We start from the raw sequence: 21,550 nt of genomic DNA on the forward strand, positions 1-21,550 counted from the left end.
ATCTATGTTAGGCTAATCAGTCTTCATCCTCCAAGTAAAGAATAAAAGTAATACAAATAAACACAGAGACAACACTGAAAAACATATAAAACCCTTGTCATTGATATATACGACACTAGTCAAGCATCCCTGATACACATATACTATCATGGGCATTCGATAATTATAAAGCTTATAAACCTATATCCTTCCTAAACTGATTGGCTGACAGACGAGCACTGGGCGGGTGCAAAGGTGTTGCGTTCCAGACTAAAACTGCACCATCGTGCGAGAGGAGGAAGGGGCACTGTATCTGCATTTCCTGCACCGCTTTATACTCCGCTCTTTATACACCCCGAAAGAAACTGACGGCTGTCTTCTCATTAAGAAAGCAGTATTTAAAATTACGCCGCAAGTCTTCTGTGTCAGTTCCCACCGTCCACCTCTGCGGTCCCTTTAAGGCAGGTTTTTCTGGAATACTGTACACCGGGTCATGTGATGACGCCGAGGAAAGAAAGGGGAGAGGCATCGTTATCGGTTTACGCATGCGCGCTCAATCTCCACTGTTTTTCCCGCCATCCTTTGGAAAATTGGAATTCTCGGCTGGACTGAGGGCCTGAAATAATCGTCTAAAGAGAGTTCTGGACAGAGGTAAAGCCGGGGCCGGGGCCGGGGCGTGGCGCCGAGAGGAGTCTCCCGCGCGCGAGGATGTGGCCTCGGTCCTCGCACTGCTTCCGTCTCTGTCTCCCTCCCCCACCTCACGGAGTTTCCTAACTCAGCTGATTCCGCCCTTTCCTGTGGAGAAGGGGCCCCCTTTTTCTGGAGCGGGGAGAGAAATAAGGCTAGGCTCTCCCTCTGCTACTCTTTTCTAATCGCGTCTTCCCCTCATGCCTTGTGAAATTTCAAGGCAAGGTGTAGGGAAGGAACAACCGCTGTGGGGTACTTGTTGCCCGGAAGCAGCAGCGCACCGAAGGAGGCTGGTTAGGCACGGGGCAGTAGGGACACCCTTGTCTGTCCCATCAGGTCGCATCCCTTTGAAGGGGAGAGCGGCCGTCCCGTTGTCCTCGTTACTTGAGTCTCTCCTGTCTGTTTTTTATTCCTTTAAGGCTCAGCAGTGTTCCCTGTAACAGGGATTTCCAGATGTTGACTACAATTCCCATCATCCCCAGCCAAAGGCCATTGCTGCTGGGAATGATGGGGGTTGTAATCAACAACATCTGGACATCCCTGTTACAGGGAATATACAAATCTTAACAAATATGTCAGACTTGCGCTTAGTTAAAAATGCCCCAAGACATTTTGGTGCCTGAGGCAGAAAATACAAACGATTCCTCCTATCATGCTGTTAAAACTATAAGAATAAACCAAGTAGTTGGCAATTTGCTGCTCTTTGGAGTGGGCTGCCTCCTGGCAGGGTTGGCCCTATTTGTTACATCAAAACACATGAGAAACAAATACTGCCCAATGAAAGGAGGTTATTTGTTATGGCACCTGTATCCCATGCTTCACCCAAGAAAGCGTAGGCGAGATTTATTTCATTTTAGCTTTACAATATACCTTGTGAGGCAGATTAGGTGGAGAGAGTGACTGGCCCATGGTCCTTGGCAGGCCTTGACAAATGTTCTTTGGATTTAGGTGCCAGGCAATGGATGCTTGACAAAATTACTAGACTTAATGATGAACATTGTGAGGGGTGATTAATGGGCTTTTCTTTACAAGTAACATACTTAGAACAGAAACAGAGCTGCCTGAGACAAAGATTTTATTAAATAACTCTGCCTTCTGAACATCCTAATCTAAGCACCATGGCTCCCTAGAGCCTGGGATTAGTGTTCCCTCTAACAGGGATCCCCAGATGTTGTTGACTACAACTCCCAGAATTCCCAGTTGCAATGGCTTTTGCTTGGGGATTATGGGAATTGTAGTCAACAACATCTGGGAATATCTGTTAGAGGGAACAATGTCTGGGATTTGTTAAATCCTGAGTAGAGATGTGAACCCAGTCAATCTGCTATATCATAAAGATTCTCAAAACAACATTGTGGGGATGGGGTGATCCCCTCCATCTGCTGAATACTATCTCCAAAATGAATCAACATTTATCCTCATCAGCTTGAGAGAGATTCAATACTAATGCCTACTGAAAGAAATTATCCACTTGTTAGCCATGAGCAAACAAGCTCCATTATCAGACTGTCTTTATGTATGCTGAGATCCAGGTACTCTGCTGCAGAAGCACAAGAGCCTAGAAGGAACATGATTTGGGCCCTGCTTGCCACTTCCTTTGACAGCTCACAAACACAAGGAGCACCCCCACTGTTCATCATAAACGGGTGTGTGGCTAGCTGTCACTTTTCTATTTCTCAGTGGCATATTTAAGATTTACACAGTGTCTAAAAAGAAAGCCCATCACCCATTGTTACAAAAAATTGCTACCACTTTGCAGCATTTTTAACACAGAAAACTAAGATTCTGGACATAAAATTAAAAAATGTTCTCATCAAACTGACAATTTGACTTGTCAGAATGTATAAGTTTCTTTTGTTTGTTGTTTAGCCTATTTACATTCCGCCCCAGACTCACGTTTCTGGGCAGTTTACAATAAAATAACATAAATTAAAATAATAATTAAAACAGAACAATTTAAAACAATCAGTAAACTCAACAAATCTAATTAAAATATACCATTTTGGATGAATATACAATTTCCCCTATAAACAAAACAAAACTGGTCTGTGTCTAGTTGTCTGAGTACATAAAACTGTTTCTTTGGCAGACAGTTATACTTGTTGTTAATAGTTTATTTTTCTAAATAACATTAAATCTGCTTCCTTCATTTCTTTGTTAGCTAAATGATGAAAAATAGCAAGGAACCCTATTTTGTGAAGTTTATAAAGTCCAAGGAAAATTCAGAATTTTTCCTTCAGGCGCTTGAGGTAAGTTTATTTCATACTAATAGGTGAGGCCCGTTGTTGACTGGACATTCATTTTGTGTAAATGTTCCCCCAGCATATTCCAGTGTAAAAATGTAGAGCATTCAAGTACGTTGTGGAAGGATTGTTTACACAAAAATTGGTATCTGTAGGTAATCGGGAAGTGTGACTTTATTTTCCACAAACAAACTCTTCAAAATATATAATACATTTTTATAAAATATGAAAGAGAATTTTTTATTAATTTGAAATGCACACATGCTCACTCGCCCACTCCCCGCCACTCACTCTCTCATTCACCCCCTCCCTGACGCTCGCTCACTCACTTGCCCCCTACCTACCCTCTTCCCTATCTGCATATGGAATTCCCACTGCCCAATCACCACAGTGCTTCTGTTCTGTAACCTCCAATTGGTAAAGCACTGTGTGGGCGGGGTTTGCCACATACAACCTTAGTGGTTTTTTTTTATATATATATATATAAATTAATTACACACACACACACTAGCTGGGCTGGGTGCAGAGCATCTGTGCCTCTGCCGGCCCGCTCGGCCCGCTTCTCCCCACCCCCACCCCCCGGCTGTGGTTTCTGGCTGGCTTTCAGGCTGGCCCATCCCCTCCTGGCTGCTGCCTCATCCTGGTGGCCAGCCTGCTGCCACTGCCTCATCCCGGTGGCCAGCTTGCTGCCGCCTCATCCTGACGGCTGGCCAGCCGGCCTGCCACCACTGCCTCATCCCAGCGGCCGGCCCGCTGCCGCTGCTTCATCCTGGCTGTCGTTTTCTCACTGTCGCTAGTCTGGCAGTTGTTCGTGAACTCTTGCGAGAGCTGCCATGCATGGGATTAGCAACGGGTATGCCTAGGAGAAATAAATATATAGAAGATATGTATAGATGTTTAAGCAGTTCAGTAAACGTAAAGAGGCTCACCAAATATAGTAACTCTGTGTTGGTCTCAAATAATGCTAAACATTTTATTGTCTCCAATGCTGCAGATGTCTGCTTGCCACCGCTGACTATTACTAATAATTCATGTTGACAGTGTCATATACTTTTCTTATATCCTTTTTGCTTCATAGGGACACTTCGAAAAAAGTTACGTTGTTGAACTGAACATAGGGAGCCGTTTTAAAAGCAGTTTCAACTATTTATAGATTTTTATTTTATGGCGCAGTCACTGACCAACCTGCTGCACAATGTACTGCATGTAGAGAAGAGTTCTGTTAGTGCCAATAAGTTGTGATTTTTAGTTGCGCAATATCTGGAGTTTGTGTTCCAGGCAAGTGTTTCCGAACCACAAGCCTGCTTGAGGTTGCACAGTGGCTGTACAACTTTAGCGCACCTCATTTGTGTCACAATAGTTCTCTTGCACAAATGCCATTTTGCACTACTCCACTAGTGCAGTAGTGCTTGTTCCATATGCAGATGCTGTGCAACATGTTGGCCACTGTTTCCATAATGATACAATAAAAGTAACTGTGCTAGCAAATGCAGAGCATTCAATTATTGCTTTTGTGTATTTTGCAGTCCATTAAAGAATTTCAGTCAGAAGAATATCTCCAGATCCTTGAAAATGAAACTGCACTGAGAATACAAGAGAATGACAAATCCCTTTATATTTGTGATCAGTTCAGTGGCACTGTTTTTAATCACCTTCAAAAGGTTTGCTCTATATTTGCTTCTGGTGGGATGCCTTATACACATAGAAAAAAATGTATGTACCTGATTCTGTACTAAGCATCATCTCTGTATATCCAGTGATTAGGTAAAGTACAAAGTGACTGTCTAACACAGTATATTGACAAGCAGCATTTCAATAAGAAAGTGCTAAAAGAATACCAAATAGTTCATGTCGCCATCTCATGCAAATATAGTTTAACTCCACTTCTCTTTTTAGATGCAGACAGCAGATGTATGAATACTTTCCAATCACATATAAGCTAACAGAAACAATTTTCCTTTCCTTCCATATTATTGACATGTGGGGGCTATTGTTAGAGTGAAATATATTCTGTGTATATCATTCTTTAATCTTCTGGAAGCATTCAAAGCTACCTGGTTAAACAGTATGTCTGAATTTTGTTAGTAGATCAATAGTTGTTTTGGGCTATTTTTTGAGGTCTGTTTGGGATGGAGTTGTGTTGAGGTGGAAAGAAATCCTATTGACCTTAGTTTTTCTTGTCTTTGTTTCAGCTTGGTTGTAGAATTGTTGGACCACAAGTAGTCATATATTGTATGCAGAACCAGAGATGTGTGCCAAGGGCTGATTATCCTGTTTATAATATGACTATGGCTGATGTCACAGTATCCTGTACAAGTCTAAAAAAAGAAACAAGGGTAATGCCATATTTAAAATGGGTAAATGTATTGTCTGACATTCTGGAAGAATCCAAAGCTATCTGGTTAAACAGTAATGAGCTGTTGAGCCGCTCTGGGCTTTTCTTCTAGATGTCTTTCTTCTAGATGGCCACCTCCAGTCTCAAAAGGCAGGATGGCTCTGAGAACCAGTTGCAGGGGAGTAATGGCAGGAGAGAGGGCACGCCCTCAACTCCTGCCTGTGGCTTCCAGCAGCATCTGGTGGGCCACTGTGAGAAACAGGATGCTGGACTAGATGGGCCTTGGGCCTGATCCAGCAGGGCTGTTCTTATGTTTTTACAAGTTTACATTTGTCTGTGATGGTTTTAAAACACATAGTCCTGGGAATTGGGAGCCAAACGTTTTTTCAAATTGCCACCTAAAGGCACTAGTGAGTCTCTCTCTCTCTCTCTCTCTGGGCCTCACTCACTGATATGAAACTCCCAGACCAAGCCACAAAAGATAGAAACATAGAAACATGCCATTTTTCAGAAGTAGATTCCAGACCTCACACAGACTACCAGAAAAATTGATTAATTTGCCAGAAAATTTGGAAAAATTCTCCCACTGAAAAAGCATAGGGAATGATACTTTCCTGATAAACTGTTCTGGGGTACCTTTTGAGGAAAAAAGTCCAGACTTTCACTGAATTATGAAGCAACAAACAAACTGGTGTTTGTTTTTTAGTTTACTACATTTCAATCCCTGTCGGGTTTCCACGAAAATCACTTAAGGAATAAAAAAACACGAGAAAGCTTAAATGCTGGAGATATAAATATATTTTTCTAAACACATAAGCTCTTCTGCACTTCAACCAGCAACAAGTGAAGGGAGAGCACATGGTCATTTTGTGGTGCAGGAAGAATGCTTTCAAACTGCAAGCCTGGTTGTGTGTGTGTGTGTGTGTGTGTGTGTGTGTGTATAGATGTGTGTACACACACACACACACACACACACCCCATTTACAAAGCCCTTCCAGAGCACAGGCAGTGCTTCGAACTCTAAAGGCTCTTACGCAACAGCACATGCATGCGGGGCTGGGGGAGTGGCACGAGGGCTCCCATGGCACCCCACAGTCCCTCAAAGTGTAGGGGCTTCGTTGGTTGGGATGTCAGCCACTAGTAATACTTATTCATTCTTCTGGCAGGTGATAAGGTTTTATCATTGTATGGTGACATTTCAAACATTTGAAGGCTATCATGTCTCTTCTTTAGCCTTCCCCAACCTCCTTCCATCAGCCAAGATGTCCACTTTCAACCTGTCTTGCTACTGTTTGAATTATATCCCCTTTTTGTTACTTTTCTCTGGATCATCTCCAGTTTGCCAGTATTGTTAAGTGTGCTGTGCCTAATTGGACACAGTACATAAGCAGTGTTTCTTTTACTAATATAACCATAATGTAGCATATTTAGTGCTTTGCAAATTTTAATTGTTCGTTCATTGGTTTGACTCATTTTTTTCTGATCTACTTGTATGATTTCTTTTCTTCTGTAGGAAGAGGTCCACCAGTATGTACAGATGATGGGTGGTCGTATCTACAGAGATCTTAATGTGTCAGTTACACATCTTATAGCTGGAGAGGTTGGAAGCAAGAAATACTTAGTTGCTGCTAATTTAAAGAAACCCATTTTGCTTCCTTCTTGGGTGAAAGCACTGTGGGATAAATCGCAACACAGGTAAATGCACTGATGTATTTAGGAAATACATGGTATACATAGTATGCCTTTAATATTTTGTACCACAGTATTTCCTAAAGAGAGTTTTAAACTTTAATATTAGCTTCTTCTTAGAAAGTGTGATGCTCGTACCATAATGAGAAGAGTTATACTATGGGAGTGGAGAGCCTTCAGTGTCCCTCCTCACTTGGAATTATGATAAAAGAGCAAAAACTGAAGCATGAGATCCTTGCTGCTGTATAGCCATTACATTCTATATTGTATTTACTTGAGCATAGCTCTCAAAAAATTCATATTTTCTGCCAACGAGTGACAAATGACACGATATATGTGTGTGTTCCCTTGTTTCTAACAGCATGGTCAGATATACAGACCTAAACATGAGAGACTTCCTATGTCCTTTGTTCTGTGGCTGTACAGTCTGTGTTACTGGTTTAAGTAGTATGGACCGCAAAGAGGTCCAGCGCCTCACTGTTGAGAATGGTGGCCAGTATACAGGGCAGCTGAAGATGAACGAATGTACTCATCTTATTGCTCAAGAGCCAAAAGGTAAAAACCTCTTTGAAACATGTGCCTTTTACTTGGTTGGAGTGGAAGAGGCTGCCTGCATTTGTGCACGTTTGCAGAACCTAAACACCACTTTATAATTCTCTCATAAATCCTTCATGGATGAGGTAGTATATTTTTTTTATCTTGACGTGCTGCAAAGAGCAAAACCTAGTTTTCTAGTGGTCTCACTAAAGTAGAGATGTCACCTTAATACAATCGGATTTCTGAGCAAACCTGCAACAGATTGTGCTGTTAGTTATTTTGAGAAAACAGAAAAGACTTTTCAGGTTATATCGCCCATCTGTCTAAAGAACTGTGGCTCACATGCTATTCATTGTAACTTAGGTGGTTAAAGAGCTGCCTGCATGGCTCAAAAAACATGCCTGTGTTGCTGCAGAACTAGGCTACTCCGCTCCTACTAGCTGTTGCACAATTTTAACATAAACTGTCCTTAACCTTGTGTGTGATATTATTGACAGATTTGCCCGTGGCCAAATGGTTAAATACAGGGTCTGTTTCTTTTAGATTCTGGTAACTCTGCAGAATGATGCAAGACATTTTTGTTGGCATGAATAATCTGATCATTGGTTGTTCAGTGACCACTGTGAAAACATCAGTATGAAACGTGATTGTAAACTGCCCAGAGACTTGTGTTTTGGGCAGTATGTAAAAACGTTTAAAGAAAGAAAAGTCCTGACCAACAACAGCATGCTACATTTAAAAACAATATACTATACGTACCTGCTAACTTGGATGTAGATTCCAATGGAGTGAAGACATTTGTTCATGATCTACGTGCTAGTATGTTAAAATAGGAGCCTTGCATAAAACATTTGATGGTTTCCCCTGTTTTTCTGCTAGGTATGTGTTTTTTACTAGTTATATATCTGTGATGAAACAGATTAATTTTGTGCTAGCATAACAAGGGAAGATGCAGCATTGCGCAATTACTAGCAGAAGCCGATGAGATGTCATGGAACATCATTTTAAACAGTAAATAATTGCACAAACTGCCCTCTAGTTGTGCCATTGGTGTTCCCAGTTAAAAATGTTAAGGCACTATCTGCTGTGCAAAAAAGTGGTAGTGCTCTATGGTGTTGGAAGCACAACATCTTTTGTTGGTGCACCACTAGTCTGGAACAGAGGTTTTCACATCTCATACAGTGTAGCACTTAAAAAACCATGGGTAACATCTTGGGATGCTTGCCTATTAATGTGCTCTTTGCAGTTTCTATTTCTTTAAGAAATGTATTTGAATGTTAACTTTGTGTCTCCCCCCCCCCCCCGTACTTGGGAAAGGCCAGAAATATGAGTGTGCAAGAAGGTGGAATGTTCATTGCATATCTATCCAGTGGTTTTTTGACAGTCTTGAAAAGGGATTTTGCCAGGATGAATCCATGTATACGATGGAAGCTGGACAAAAGCAAGAAAATGCACCTAACACATCAACTCCAACTAGTGAAACTAGCAAGCCTGATAGTAAGTGGTGGTCCATCATATTTATGTACTGCGTTTACAATCTATCTGTCACCTTTCTGCCTTGACATTCAAGGCAGTTGACAATTTTTAAAAATGCTAAAACACCCACAAAAAATCTCAAAAGCTAATACAGAGTTGTCTCGGGCCATGTATGAGCTCCTTGGTCAGAGTGATGCTTTTTCTACCTTCCCCTCAAATCTCACAGACCTTAAGTAGCTCTTAGACCGGTGCTGGTCCGGACCAGACTGATGGAATGAACTCCCTGGCCTGAGCACCACCTCTTCATAAGGTGGCTGAGTGTCCATAAACTGTTTAGAGTTTTTGATAGCATTGTGATTTGATTATGACCTCAGCCTTGGAAACTTCTCAGTATGTCTCTTGCAGAGTTATTGGCTCATAAATATTTGGAGAATCTGTATACTATTTTGGCTTTTATTTTGGGAATGTTGAATTGTTTTTAACAACAATAAAAAGTCCAGAAAATTTCCTGATGTCAGATCAATTACTATATCTACAACCCTATACTAGTACCAGAATTTCAGTATTAGTAAACTAAGGATAAAATTGAATACCTAAAATTAGGGGTAGAAAGACCAGTAGATTTGTTACTAGCATGTCAAGTGTTTTTCATAATTAAAGATTTATCCCATGTACACATTCTTTCTGTATTAAATACTTGTTGTGATGGTTATATGAAATTCCTAAATCCTGAAAATATATTTGCAAAATAATGTTTTAGTCTTTCATTTTGGATTTCTTGGTGCCTCTTTTTCTTTCCTTCATTTCCAAAATGACAGGATAAAAATCAAGCTTGGGACACAGTGTATCCTGAGTGATTCATAGGGCCATTTCCTTGGAGGGACAAAGAGTAAGGATTAGGAGAAGCATTTTTAGCCTTTTTAAAAAAATACCCAATTCATAGTAAGGTCACAGGTGGTGAAAGTATGCACTCTCCTTAATCAACTCTAATTCTTCTCTCTGTTTAAATTTTATTCAAAGGTCACATGCTCTCAGATGTCAGCCATATTTCAAATATCTGCTTAGGTGGCATCAATGAAACCACATATAACTCTGCTATGACTAGCAGACTGGATCCTCCTCCTGATGATCTGAACAATTTGGATATTAGTTCCTTTCAAGCTCCTGAAGATTTACTAGATGGATGCAGAGTACGTCTAATAGTGCATGTGAAATTATCCAAATATCTATATATAGAATATGGATTGTCTATATGGATTGTCTATCCAAATATCTATCTATCTATGTATATGTATATGTATGTATGTAAAAATATGTATTTAGGGACTAAATGGTTTTTGAGTTTTGCAGGGAAGAAGTGCATGATACTCTCATGAGCAAATGTATGGAATCAGTTACTTTTGCTGCTACTCCTGTCCTGCAGTTATAACAGGCAGCAGAAGGTATTGAAAATCCCACTCAACCTGTAGGGATGTGAATGGAACTGGTTCAGAGGCCCTTTATGGGCTTCCGAACCGGTTCGAATGGCGGGTGGTTCCTCTGGTTCGACGGTGGGGGTGGTGCATCTTTAAGGGCAGGAGAGGGTGCACTTACCCCTTCCGCCGCATTTCCCCCACTGGTGCTCCATTTTGGTAAAGCCCCTCAGGGCGGCAGTTTACTTCCCGGCTACCCTGTTGCCGTGTCTCCCGGAAGGGACAGGAAGTATCAAGTGTGCCTGCGTGCACTGGCGGGTGCACGGTTCGTGTGCGCACCCGATACTTCCGGTCACTTCAGGGAAATGTGGCAACGGGGCGGCAGGGAGGTACGCCCCCTCCCTTAAGGGCTTTACCAAAACGGAGCGCTGGCGGGGGCAATGCAGTGGAAGGGGTAAGTGCACCCTCCCCCGCCGTTGAACCACCCCGCCTGGTTCCGTGCACATCCCTAGCATCCTGGCCATTCCGTCTGTAGTTTGTATTTTATTCAGTTCTAAGGAGGCCCAAATTAGTTCATGCATTTCCTTACTGATAGCGTAGAAGGTTAGAAAATCTACTCCACTTCAATGGCTGCAGTTGACATAAGTGACTTATAGTGAACAGTAGTTTCCTCTTATACTGTGGGAGTTCCTGCAGAGAAGACTTCAAAGGAAAATTTAGCAGTATTTGCCATTGTAGCTTGTTTGTAAATTACCCTTTGGGACATGTTCCCCCTTGCCGCTTGCTTTTCCTTGCAGATTTACCTGTGTGGTTTCAGTGGCAGAAAATTAGATAAAATGAGAAGGCTTATTAACTCAGGAGGTGGTGTTCGTTTTAATCAGCTCAACGAAGATGTGACACATGTCATCGTGGGTGACTCTGATGATGAACTAAAACAGTTTTTGAAGAAGACAGCACAGAGGTAATGGTAACTAAATGTCTTAAATGACAACTGCAAGCACATTCCCCTCTAAAAGCATTGATAACAGTCAAATGGTTTGAACTAAAACTCTTTCTCCACACTGTATATCCATTTCTATTCAGTGGTGAGTGGGAATTATTCTTAGGATTTTGGACAGCTAAGTGAAAATGATCCTTTTATAGGTCCCATGACTTTGGTCGTGCCCAGATTTATGGGCATGTAAGCTCTGTGATTTCTGTTGAACTTGTTAGTTGCAAGAATATGGATTGCATTTGCAGTCATAAGAGCAGTTTTCCTAGGCTGTAGGTTTGGGTAGCAATGTCCTTAATTTATATGGTTTCTTTAAAAGCCAGCCATAAGTAGGTAGCATTCAGGGGGAACGTTGTGGGAGTGGAATTATTCTGCTTGCTCAGTGCAGGGATACATAGTTTTCAGTATTTCCCTCTTCAGCTGCCTGCACTCTGTGAAGGTTTGGGAACCCTTGAGCATATTTTCATGTATGTGTATATGGGCATCAGTGTTCCCTGTAAGAGGGATTCCCAGATGTTGACTACAATTCCCATAATCCCCAGCTGCAGTGGCCTTTGGCTGGAGAATATGGGAGCTGTAGTCAACAACATCTGGGAATCCCTCTTACAGCAAACACTGCTGAGCATGCATGGAAGGCACTGCAGAGGAAAGGAGGGATTGTTGAAAACCATCCCTCCCCTTATTGCACAAACAAATGTTCCGCTTCCACAATGTTTGCTTTGAATGCTACCTGTAATCTAAAGCCGTGTAAACAGACATGTGTCTCAAGTCTCTGTGTCACTTTTATGTTCAAAAGTTTTGTCTAGTCTGGACTTCGTAGCTGTAACATAAAATATGGATCATCTTTTAAGAAAGGGTAGATTTTCCTATCCATTTAAGTTTATGGTTTTGTTTTATAGGCCATATGCTGTGACAGCAAAATGGCTTTTGGAATGCTTTAGAAAGGGTTATTTACTTCCTGAGGAACAATATATCCCACAAAGCTACCAGCCAGTGAACATTCCAGTTCCAGAGCAGCCTGCTCCCCAAAGAAATAGTCTCTCCAGTAAAGAACCTGTGAATATTGTGCAGGCTCAGGAAGCAGATGAAGATCTTCTGTCCCAATACATAACTAAAGATTCCACAACTGGTAAGAGATCCATCCATTCACCCACTCTACTCCCACTCCTCTCCTTGCCATCTCTTGCTCCTTGTTCTAGTGTTTTCTTGTATCTGTAGCTCTCTTATCCTCCTCTTCCATTAATAGATCACAGTCCCTTTTGACCCTAGAGTTTATATGAGGTTTCTCCTCATCTCGTTGGCCCCTATTCCTCTTCATTCTTTGTCACTCTTTCCTTCAGTCTTCTGCCACCTCTACCCATTGTTCTTCAGGGACTTGTTTTTCAGCCTGCTGCCTGTTTTGTCTCCCTGCCTTCAGTAACTTTGCCTCTTGCACTACATATTCCTTAGTTTGCTCTTCTCACTCAACATTCCTGTCTGCCGGGTATCCCTATTTCTGCCTTGCCCATCCTAGCAACACTACACAACTCTTTCTTTCTTTAGAATTACATTTTGTGGGTAACTTGATGTCAATGCACTCACAGAAGCTGCACTATTTGTTACCATTCCGTGACAAATCCTCAGAAGTTAGAATGTTTGTGAATATTCTTTGATTGGAGCAGCCTTGCCATGAAGGCCATGATGGACTTGCAGAAATATAATAGGTGACAGTCTGTTTATTCATTATCCATAGACATAAAACATTCATTAGGTATCAAATTTAGTTTAATACTTAAGGGGAGTCAGCGTAGTGTAGCGGTTAGAGTGCTGGACTAGGACCAGGGAGACCCAAGTTCAAATCCCCATTCAGCTATGATACTTGCTGAGTGGTCCAGTCACTTCTCTCAGCCTAGTCTACCTCACATGGTTGTTGTGAGGAGAAACTTAGGTATGTAGTACACCGCTCTGGGCTCCTTGGAGGAAGAGTGGGATATAAAATGTAGTAGTAGTAGTAGTAGTAATAAATAAATAAATAAAATTCCATGTATAGCATGCTTTTAAAACATGGGGCACTATCTACTGGGTGCTCCTGCTTCAGGAGAGCTGGTGTTGTGGTAGCAAGCATGACTTGTCCCCTTAGCTAAGCAGAGTCTGCCCTAGTTGGATATGAATGGGAAACTAGAAGTCTGAGCACTGTAAGATACTCCCCTCAGGGGATGGGAAGAGCAGAAGGTTCCAAGTTCCCTCCCTGGCATCTCCAAGGTAGGGCTGAGAGAGACTCCTGCCTGCAACCTTGGGGAAGCTGCTGCCAGTCTTTGTAGACAATACTGAGCTAGATAGACCAATAGTCTGACTCAGTATATGGCAGCTTCCGATGTTTCTATGTTACTAACCTTTATATGACTGGGGCTTGTGCAGGAGCTCCTGAAGTGAGTGAAAGTTGAGTGCAAGTAATGCCTGGTAGATTGCAACTATTAAAGAGGGTAGCATCAACAATGATTCCCAAGTTTAAAAAAGGGAGTGGATTTTATTTCTGCATCACATATGCCTAATCCCATCAATTTGGAGAACATTTTTTCCTTTCCTTCATCAATGCACCTTCCTTTTGAGTTGTATAATAATCTTTTTCTGAAGACTGCAACATTTTCATGTTTCTTCCAGTTTATGCTGATGACTACAGTGATACTAATGACATTACCCTTAAAGAAGGAAATGGGTCCCCAGTCAGATATAGTTCCTTGGCAGAAGCTGCTACAATTGTTGAAGGAGCCTTGTTCAGCAGAAAAAGATTTCTTCTTCTGGGTTTTGAGAAAGAGGATGAATCCTTCCTAAAGAGTCTGATTGAAGAGCATGCTGGGAAGGTCCTACCTCAACATAACAAAGCAGTTGCTGACTATGCAGTGGTTCCTCTACTGGGGTACAAGGTGGAGTCAACTGTAGGAGATGTGGTTACAAATACATGGCTGGTAAGGACAAGTTGTTGAATAATATCTGGAATATGTTGGTAAAAAGTAAAATTCTAAATAAGGAAAATGTTCTGTATCAGCATTAGTTTTCATATGTCTGCATTATGAATATACCAAATTAGGAATCCTATTTATGAATTTGTATTCTGGTCTCATTTTATTTCTTCTTATGTTAATCACTGACATCGAGATTGAGATTGAGATTGGTGACATCATAAGTGAAGAAAGTATCCAATTTTGATGATTACTAGAAGTATATATATGGCTGCTTTAAGTACTAAAACATCAGTTGACTTTTCAGTTGTGATCTTAAACAAACAATCTATGAAAAATATATGTGAGAGCATTGGAATGCTCATAAAACTTTGCCTTAAGAGCTTGAGATAATCCATTTGGTCGTATGGAGTGCAGTGGCTAGTTGCCCAAGGACTTTTGTATTGCTACAGCTGAAATAATTTCTAACTTATTTGTTAAATTTACATTTATTTGATCATTGTTAGGTGATGTGTATAGAACAGCAAGTTCTTCTAGATCCACAATCAAGTCCACTTTTTATGCCAGTACCTATGATGGAAGGAATTGTCCCACTGGAAAAATGTGTTTTATCTTTCAGCCAGTTTAGTGGAACAGAGAGAGATTCTTTAACATATCTAGCAATTCTGCTTGGGGCAAGGTATGTGATATGTCATTGCTTCAGTTAATATTTTTTATTGACTGTTTTTAAAGTACAGAATAAAAAGATATTTATAAGCATTTACAACAACAATGTATATTGTATTGATGAATGTCTCACAATTGCACACAAAAATTGGAAAATGTATTAACATTTGTGCTATGCTGTGTTAACTGGACACCACGCAGTGCTAAGTTTTAAATTATCACTTCTCGGTTGCTGCTGCCAGGGACATTTCATGGGTTATCCCCTCCCACTAGCTCTGAGGCAGGACAGATCTGATTTGATAAAAGAAAGAACACGCTCACTCAGGGCTGAGAGAGATAACCCCGCCCCAGTTCTTTCTGACCTTGCCAGCTCCTGGCAGCAGTTTTTCCTCTCTCTCACTATCTGTTTGTTACTATCACCATCTTTGTCTCCCTTCCTATCGCTGTTTTTCAATTCTAACCTCCTTTATATCCTTCTTAATTTTTTTTTTAAAACCTCCTATTGGCTTTCTCTCTTACTGTCTCCCTTCTTCCCCCCTTCTTCCTCCTACTGTTGTATGGAGCACGAGTATCGTGGAAGAATAGATTTGGTCCTGCGAGGTCCACAGCAAGTGGAATTCGGCCAGGGCAAATCTAAGCCCTTTGGCGAGCCCGCACCCAATAAAGCGCCACTCCAGGGAGCGGTAACGGCTGTGAAAGAGCCGCCTGTTCTGCCTCTAGCCACAACAACGTTGGCGACGGCCAACTCAGAGCCACCCTTGCCGTTCACCACCAGGTCCGCGTCGAGTCTCCCACCTTTGGGCCACAAGACTCGCTCATCAGCGGCCCGGCATACAGCCATCCAGCCAGCAGAGCATCTCCAGGTCAGTTTTCTAAGGCTGTCCATTGCCAACCTTCCTCCGTCCTCTACAAAGATCAGCTTTACTGGAGCAGCGAAGGCTGAAAATGGCAGCTGAAACCTCAAAAATGGTGTGAACAGAGGGCGGAGCCGCCATCTTGTCTGCGGAGGAATGCACCAGCTTGCTGCAGGGCCTTCCCACAAAGAGACTCCATCAAGGGAGATAACGGGGCGACCTGGGGGCGTTCGCATGTTACGGCTCTAGTGCAGGTGGGAGATGAAGTTCCTTCCACCTCTAGTGCATGCCTTTCCCTTCCCAAAGTGGTTCCACCCGAGTGGCAGGCCTGGTTCAAGAATGCTGTTGTAGACACTATACAGCAAATCAGACCTGCCAAAAAGAGCAAGAAAAGAGATAGGAAGAAGAAGTGGGCTGCTTCTTCCTCTGCGATTTCTTCATTGAGAGACTCTGCTAGCCCGCCTCCTAAGAAGGTTAAGTCTAAGGAAAAACACCTCAAGAGTAAAAAGAGGTCTCAGGGCAGAAAAGGTGCTCAATCATCCCCGCACTCATCTGATATATCTGAGCATGATTCGGGGGATCCAAAACCTCTTAACCCCAGGCCTATGCTGAAAGTTGGAGCAAAACCGCCTCATGGTCTGGACTCTGATGTAGATGATAACACTGTCAGGACTGAGGGATTGGGCCAGGACCCAGACACGCTCCCCAACAGGGAGGAGGGGTAATGGTCAGGAGGAGAGGACAATGAAACTTCTGTCTCTGAGGCTTTTTGTGACAGAGGACTCCAACCCCCTCATGTCAAGAGTCATTAAAACCATAGGGCTTTATCCCTCCGCGAATTCTGAGCCTAGTACATCTGAAAAGGGGGACCTGGTTTTTCCAAGGGCAAAACCAAGGGACTTGCTGTTACCTTTACCTGACCTCTTTGCTGAGGTAGTCAAACAGGAGTGGTGGCATCCAGCGTCAAATAGGAAGCCAATGTCTGTCTCTAACCGATTCTATTCATTTCAGCAGGAGGCTTCTGATTTACTAAAGACTCCCTGCACAGATGCCCTGATAGCGCAATTGGTGTCAAATTCCCTTGTCCCACGAGATGGTGAGGTTATCCTGAAAGACCTGGCCGATAAGAAAGCTGAGTTGGCCTTTAAGTGAACTCATGATAATTCCTCCACTCGAGCAGCAGCAGTGGCATCTATGGCAGCCCGGGCCTCCCTGTTGTGGATAGATGACCTCTTAAATGAACCACCTTCGGATTCAGTCAAGCTGAGGCAACAACTGGTCAAATTGCAGAAAACGCAGGCTTTTATAGCGGATGCCACCTTGGACTCGATCAGGTACTCATCCTGGGTGGCGGTGGCATCAATCTTGGGACGACACCACCTCCAAGAATAACCTCACAGCAGTCCCGTATGATTCCATGGAACTCTTCAGGGAGGACGCACTGAAAGATGTCCTCATCGAATCAAAGGATAAACGTAAGACCATGTCATCAGCAAACCGGAAAACGGACCGGCCTCCATTTAAAAGGAATTTCCAGCAGTTTCAGCCCTTTCAGGGCTTCCGTCCCTTCAGAGGCCAGGACAGAGACACTAGACAGAGAGGCTCATGGAATTGGCAACGCTTCTCCTACAAGGGGCCAGGAGGCTTCAGACAACAATCAGTGCAAACTAAACAAAAACCACAGCAATGACTCTCAGATAGTACAGCTCAGAGGCCGCCTGACAAACTTCCTCGCTGTCTGGGAATCTTCTGTAAAATACAATTGAGTTCTAAAGGTTATCCAGCACGGATACAGAATAGAGATAGACGCCCCTACCCACACCAAGACCCCGCTCATGGACAAGGCATTCCGAGAGGCTCCAAGCCATACATCATCTAATGGAAATCAGAGCGGTGGAACCAGTTTCCACCCCACAGGAGGGAGGGGGCGTTTATTCTATTCTATTCACTGTCCCAAAACGGGATGGATCCAAAAGAGCAGTTTGGGATCTAAAATTTTTAAACAGGCGGGTCAGTCGGGAACGTTTCTGCATGGAGACCTTAAGATCAGTATCGGAACCCTTCACCACCTGGACCTCTTAGCATTGATCAATCTGAAGGAGGCATACCTGCATGTCCTGATACACCCGGAAAGCAGAAAGTTCCTTCATTTCAAGTATGCAGGACTCCAGTCAGTACGCTGCTCTTCTCTTTGGGCTGTCCTCCGCGCCCCACATGCTCACCAATGTTCTGGCGCCCCTGGTGGCACATCTTTGGCTTCGCAGAATACGGGTTTTCACTTTTCTGGACAACTTGCTCGTGCAGTCATGATCCTTACAGGAAGCGCATCAAGACATAGCACTCACCGTCTCAGAGTTGGAATGCCATGGGTTTGTGATAAACTTCAGAGACATCTGACACCAAGCCACCAGCTTCGTCATCTGGCCGTAGTAATAAAAACAGTTGAGGGTCATCTTCTCTTGCCCCAGGATCGGTACGAGATGCTCACAGATGAGATAAAGCATGTACTGGTGTCACCGGCAACTCTACTGACATCTCTGGCGAGGTTGCTAGGCCTCGTGGTGGCAACAATGGACGTAGTCCCTTGGGCATGTCTACATCTGAGACCTCTTCAATGGTTCCTGCTCCCTCATCAGGGTGCATTGCATGGAAAAAGAGGATATAGCTATTGCTACCGGCCAGGCTTCAAAAATATATCCTCTTGTGGCTGTCCCTGGCCAATCTCCTACATGGGAGGGATGTTTTGGACACCCCAAAACTCATAGTGACGATGGACGCCAGCAACGGGCTGGGGGCACACTGCCTACACCTCTCAGCCCAAGGGCTGTGGGACAATCAGGAGAGAAGGCACAACACAAATTGGTGAGAATTGCGTGCCATCTGCCTGGTGCTGGAGACTTTTCAATCCATGGTTCAAGACTGTCGTGTTAATAAGAACAGACAACACTACAGCGAAGGCCCACGTAAATCGGCATGGGGGAACCTGCTCCAAGTCTCTCCATCAGGAGGCGGTTCTCCTTCTCGCCTGGCTGGAAACCAACATTAGTTCCATAACAGCTCATCATGTGAAAGGAGAACTGAATCTGGTGGTGGACTGGCTAAGCAGGGAAGATCTTCGTCCCGGGGAATGGGCCCTGAATCTGCTGATAATCAAACAAATCACAAGGAGGATGGGGAACCACATAATCGACCTGTTAGCAGTTCCAGAAAATGCACAGCTGAAGGACTTCATGACCAAGGTTCCATGCAGAGAAGCAATGGCCGTGGACGCACTCTCGAGCCCATGGCCAAGAGTCCTTTTATATGCCTATCCTCCAACTCCCCTACTGGCCAGAGTTCTATGGAGGGTGCATCTTCTTTGAGCAAAGGTCATCCTCATAGCACCATTCTGGCCCAGAAGACCTTGGTTTCCAGGGCTCCTGCACCTATCGACAGAGCCACCGTGGGAAATTCCAGTTCTCCACGACCTTCTCTCACAAGGTCCCGTACATCACCCCCCAACCCGAGCTGGTTACGGCTTGCCGCTTGGAAACTGAGCTGCGAGTCCTGAGCCAGCTTGGGTATTCGGAGGGTGTCCTTTGAATCATGCTAGCATCCCACAGGCCTTCTACTGACCGTATATATCAATCTAACTGTATATATCAATGTATATATCAAGGGCTTTTCTGCGATGATTGGCATGCCATTCCATATCCAGGGGTAGTGCCACGTTGAAACATCTCCTACAGTTCCTTTAGGAAGGACTGGGAAAAAGTTTAAAGCCAAATATTTTAAAGTGCCATGCGGCTTCACTGATAGGACTCATTTCTGGAAGTCCGAGGGATACTTGGCAGACTTGTCCACACCTCAAGAGATTTTTGAGAGGGGCCACTCTGTTGTGACCTCCAACTGTGTACAGATTCCCGACATGGGATCTACATGTGGTCTTATGGGCACTCCAACTTCCAACTTTTGAACCCATTGCTACTATCCTTATCAAGGTTTTATCTTTTAAACTGGCTTTTTTGGTGGCTATAACTTCAGCCAGATGCGTATCGGAATTAAGAGCTTTGTCTGTGGGCAAGTCTTTCTGCATTTTTCAAAAAGAGGCTGTCAGACTAATACCAGACCCTTTTATTCGCCCCAAAGTTGCGTCAGTTTTCCACCAATCGCAAGATGTTTTCCCTCCATCCTTCTGTCCTCACCCGAGTCACCTGAAGGAGAAGCTATGGCACAAGTTGGATGTGCGTAGATGCCTAAAAAGTACATGGAGAGGTCAGCCTCCTTTCAAATGACAGATGCAATGTTTGTGTCTTTTCATCCATCGTCAGTGGGATCAGCAGTAACTTCCTCAATGATCACTAAGTGGATACGGACATGTATTGTTATGGCATACCAAGCCCAGCGTATGAAACCGCCTTCTCACATCACTGCACACTCCACTAGGGTGGCAGCTACCATGGCAGCTTTTTCTTCTAACGTGCCAGTACAGGACATTTGTAGGGCACCTACCTGGTCTACTCCATCAACCTTCACCAGGCACCACAAGATAGACCCTCATGCCACACTTCAAGCTGCTTTTGGCAGAAGAGTTCTTCAGCAGGTCCTTCTTTAGGAATAGACAATGGAGCTCCCGCCCAGTTTGGCCAAGCTGTGGTATGTCCCATGAGATGTCCCTGGCAGCAGCAACCGAGAACGGAGCATTGGTTTCACTTACCGTGAAGGCTTCTTCTGGTTGCTGTTGCCAGGGACATTTCAACCCACCTGGTTTGGCACTCCTTGCCTGTTCCTGATTGGGGGTTCACCTTGCACCTCAAGAGTCCCTCAGTTTCATTAGAGAACATGTACGGTCTTCAATGGGTTTTAGCTGTCTTCCTTTTCCCGTTCTTTTTCTATTCCTACTGTTATACTGTTTTATCTTGACTGAGTTTCAAATAATGCATGCACTGCGTGTGCTTCCGTGTTACCTGTTTTCTCTCTATTGTTCATGACTCGGCCCGAAAGAACTGGGGCAGGGTTATCCCCCTCAGCCCCGAGTGGGTGTGTTCTTTCTTTTATCAAATCAGATCTGTCCTGCCTCGGAGCTAGTGGGAGGGGATAACCCATGAGATGACCCTGGCAACAGCAACCAGAAGAAGCCTTCACGGTAAGTGAAACCAATGCTCCATTCTATTAATTTTTTGTCATCTAAAATCTCTCAAATTTTAAAATAGAGAAAGTAGAATAGTAGTAGTGGCAGAAGAAGAATTCATAAACTCTTAAAATAAGATACCATTCAGCAGCAGAAGTTACTGTTGTGATTGGAATGTACTCTCTGTGCTCTTATAGACCACAAAGAATATATTTTATAACATTTTATAAAATCATAGATTTTATTTTGGATAAGAGTTGTTTTTGATTAACAGCGATATATAAAGTACCACAAGTCTTGTTTTAAGGTTAGCATTCTCTCTATTGAGGCTTGATAAGGAAATGTTACCTGGTTTTAAATTTTAGAGTTCAGGAATTCTTTGTCAGAAGGGCTAACCCAAAGAAAGGAATGTTTGTCAGCACTCACCTGGTGTTAAAAGAGCCAGAAGGCTCCAAGTATGATGCTGCAAAGAAGTGGGACCTTCCTGCTGTTACAATGGCTTGGCTGTTGGAGTCTGCAAGGACAGGAAAGAAGGCTGATGAAAGCAAGTTCCTGGTCGACAACGTAGGCACTGCAGGTTGGTTTGCTTGAAGCTTTGTAGGCATGTGTAGTACGTGTATCATGTCATTGTT

At 43.3% G+C, this 21,550-nt stretch overlaps 1 protein-coding gene across 2 annotated transcripts in view; it reads left to right on the forward strand.

The window, feature by feature from the left end:
* Nucleotides 1–319: 319 nt before the first annotated feature.
* The window catches only part of TOPBP1 (DNA topoisomerase II binding protein 1), a 50,708-nt gene continuing 29,477 nt past the window's right edge, over nucleotides 320–21,550 (forward strand). The window contains exons 1-13 of one of the 2 annotated variants that reach the window (XM_053259714.1): nucleotides 320–630; nucleotides 2,828–2,915; nucleotides 4,436–4,570; nucleotides 5,102–5,245; nucleotides 6,758–6,939; nucleotides 7,295–7,488; nucleotides 8,788–8,967; nucleotides 9,967–10,136; nucleotides 11,156–11,319; nucleotides 12,249–12,478; nucleotides 13,990–14,294; nucleotides 14,795–14,967; nucleotides 21,284–21,495. In XM_053259714.1, the coding sequence (XP_053115689.1) occupies nucleotides 2,832–2,915; nucleotides 4,436–4,570; nucleotides 5,102–5,245; nucleotides 6,758–6,939; nucleotides 7,295–7,488; nucleotides 8,788–8,967; nucleotides 9,967–10,136; nucleotides 11,156–11,319; nucleotides 12,249–12,478; nucleotides 13,990–14,294; nucleotides 14,795–14,967; nucleotides 21,284–21,495 (2,173 nt within the window). In that variant the 5' untranslated portion in view covers nucleotides 320–630; nucleotides 2,828–2,831. Of the gene's footprint in view, nucleotides 631–1,915; nucleotides 2,313–2,827; nucleotides 2,916–4,435; nucleotides 4,571–5,101; nucleotides 5,246–6,757; nucleotides 6,940–7,294; nucleotides 7,489–8,787; nucleotides 8,968–9,966; nucleotides 10,137–11,155; nucleotides 11,320–12,248; nucleotides 12,479–13,989; nucleotides 14,295–14,794; nucleotides 14,968–21,283; nucleotides 21,496–21,550 lie in introns of those variants that run through there. The other variant, XM_053259715.1, reaches the window with a different exon arrangement.

The sequence above is a fragment of the Hemicordylus capensis genome, chromosome 6, assembly GCF_027244095.1.
Source record: "Hemicordylus capensis ecotype Gifberg chromosome 6, rHemCap1.1.pri, whole genome shotgun sequence".
NCBI lineage: Eukaryota > Metazoa > Chordata > Lepidosauria > Squamata > Cordylidae > Hemicordylus > Hemicordylus capensis.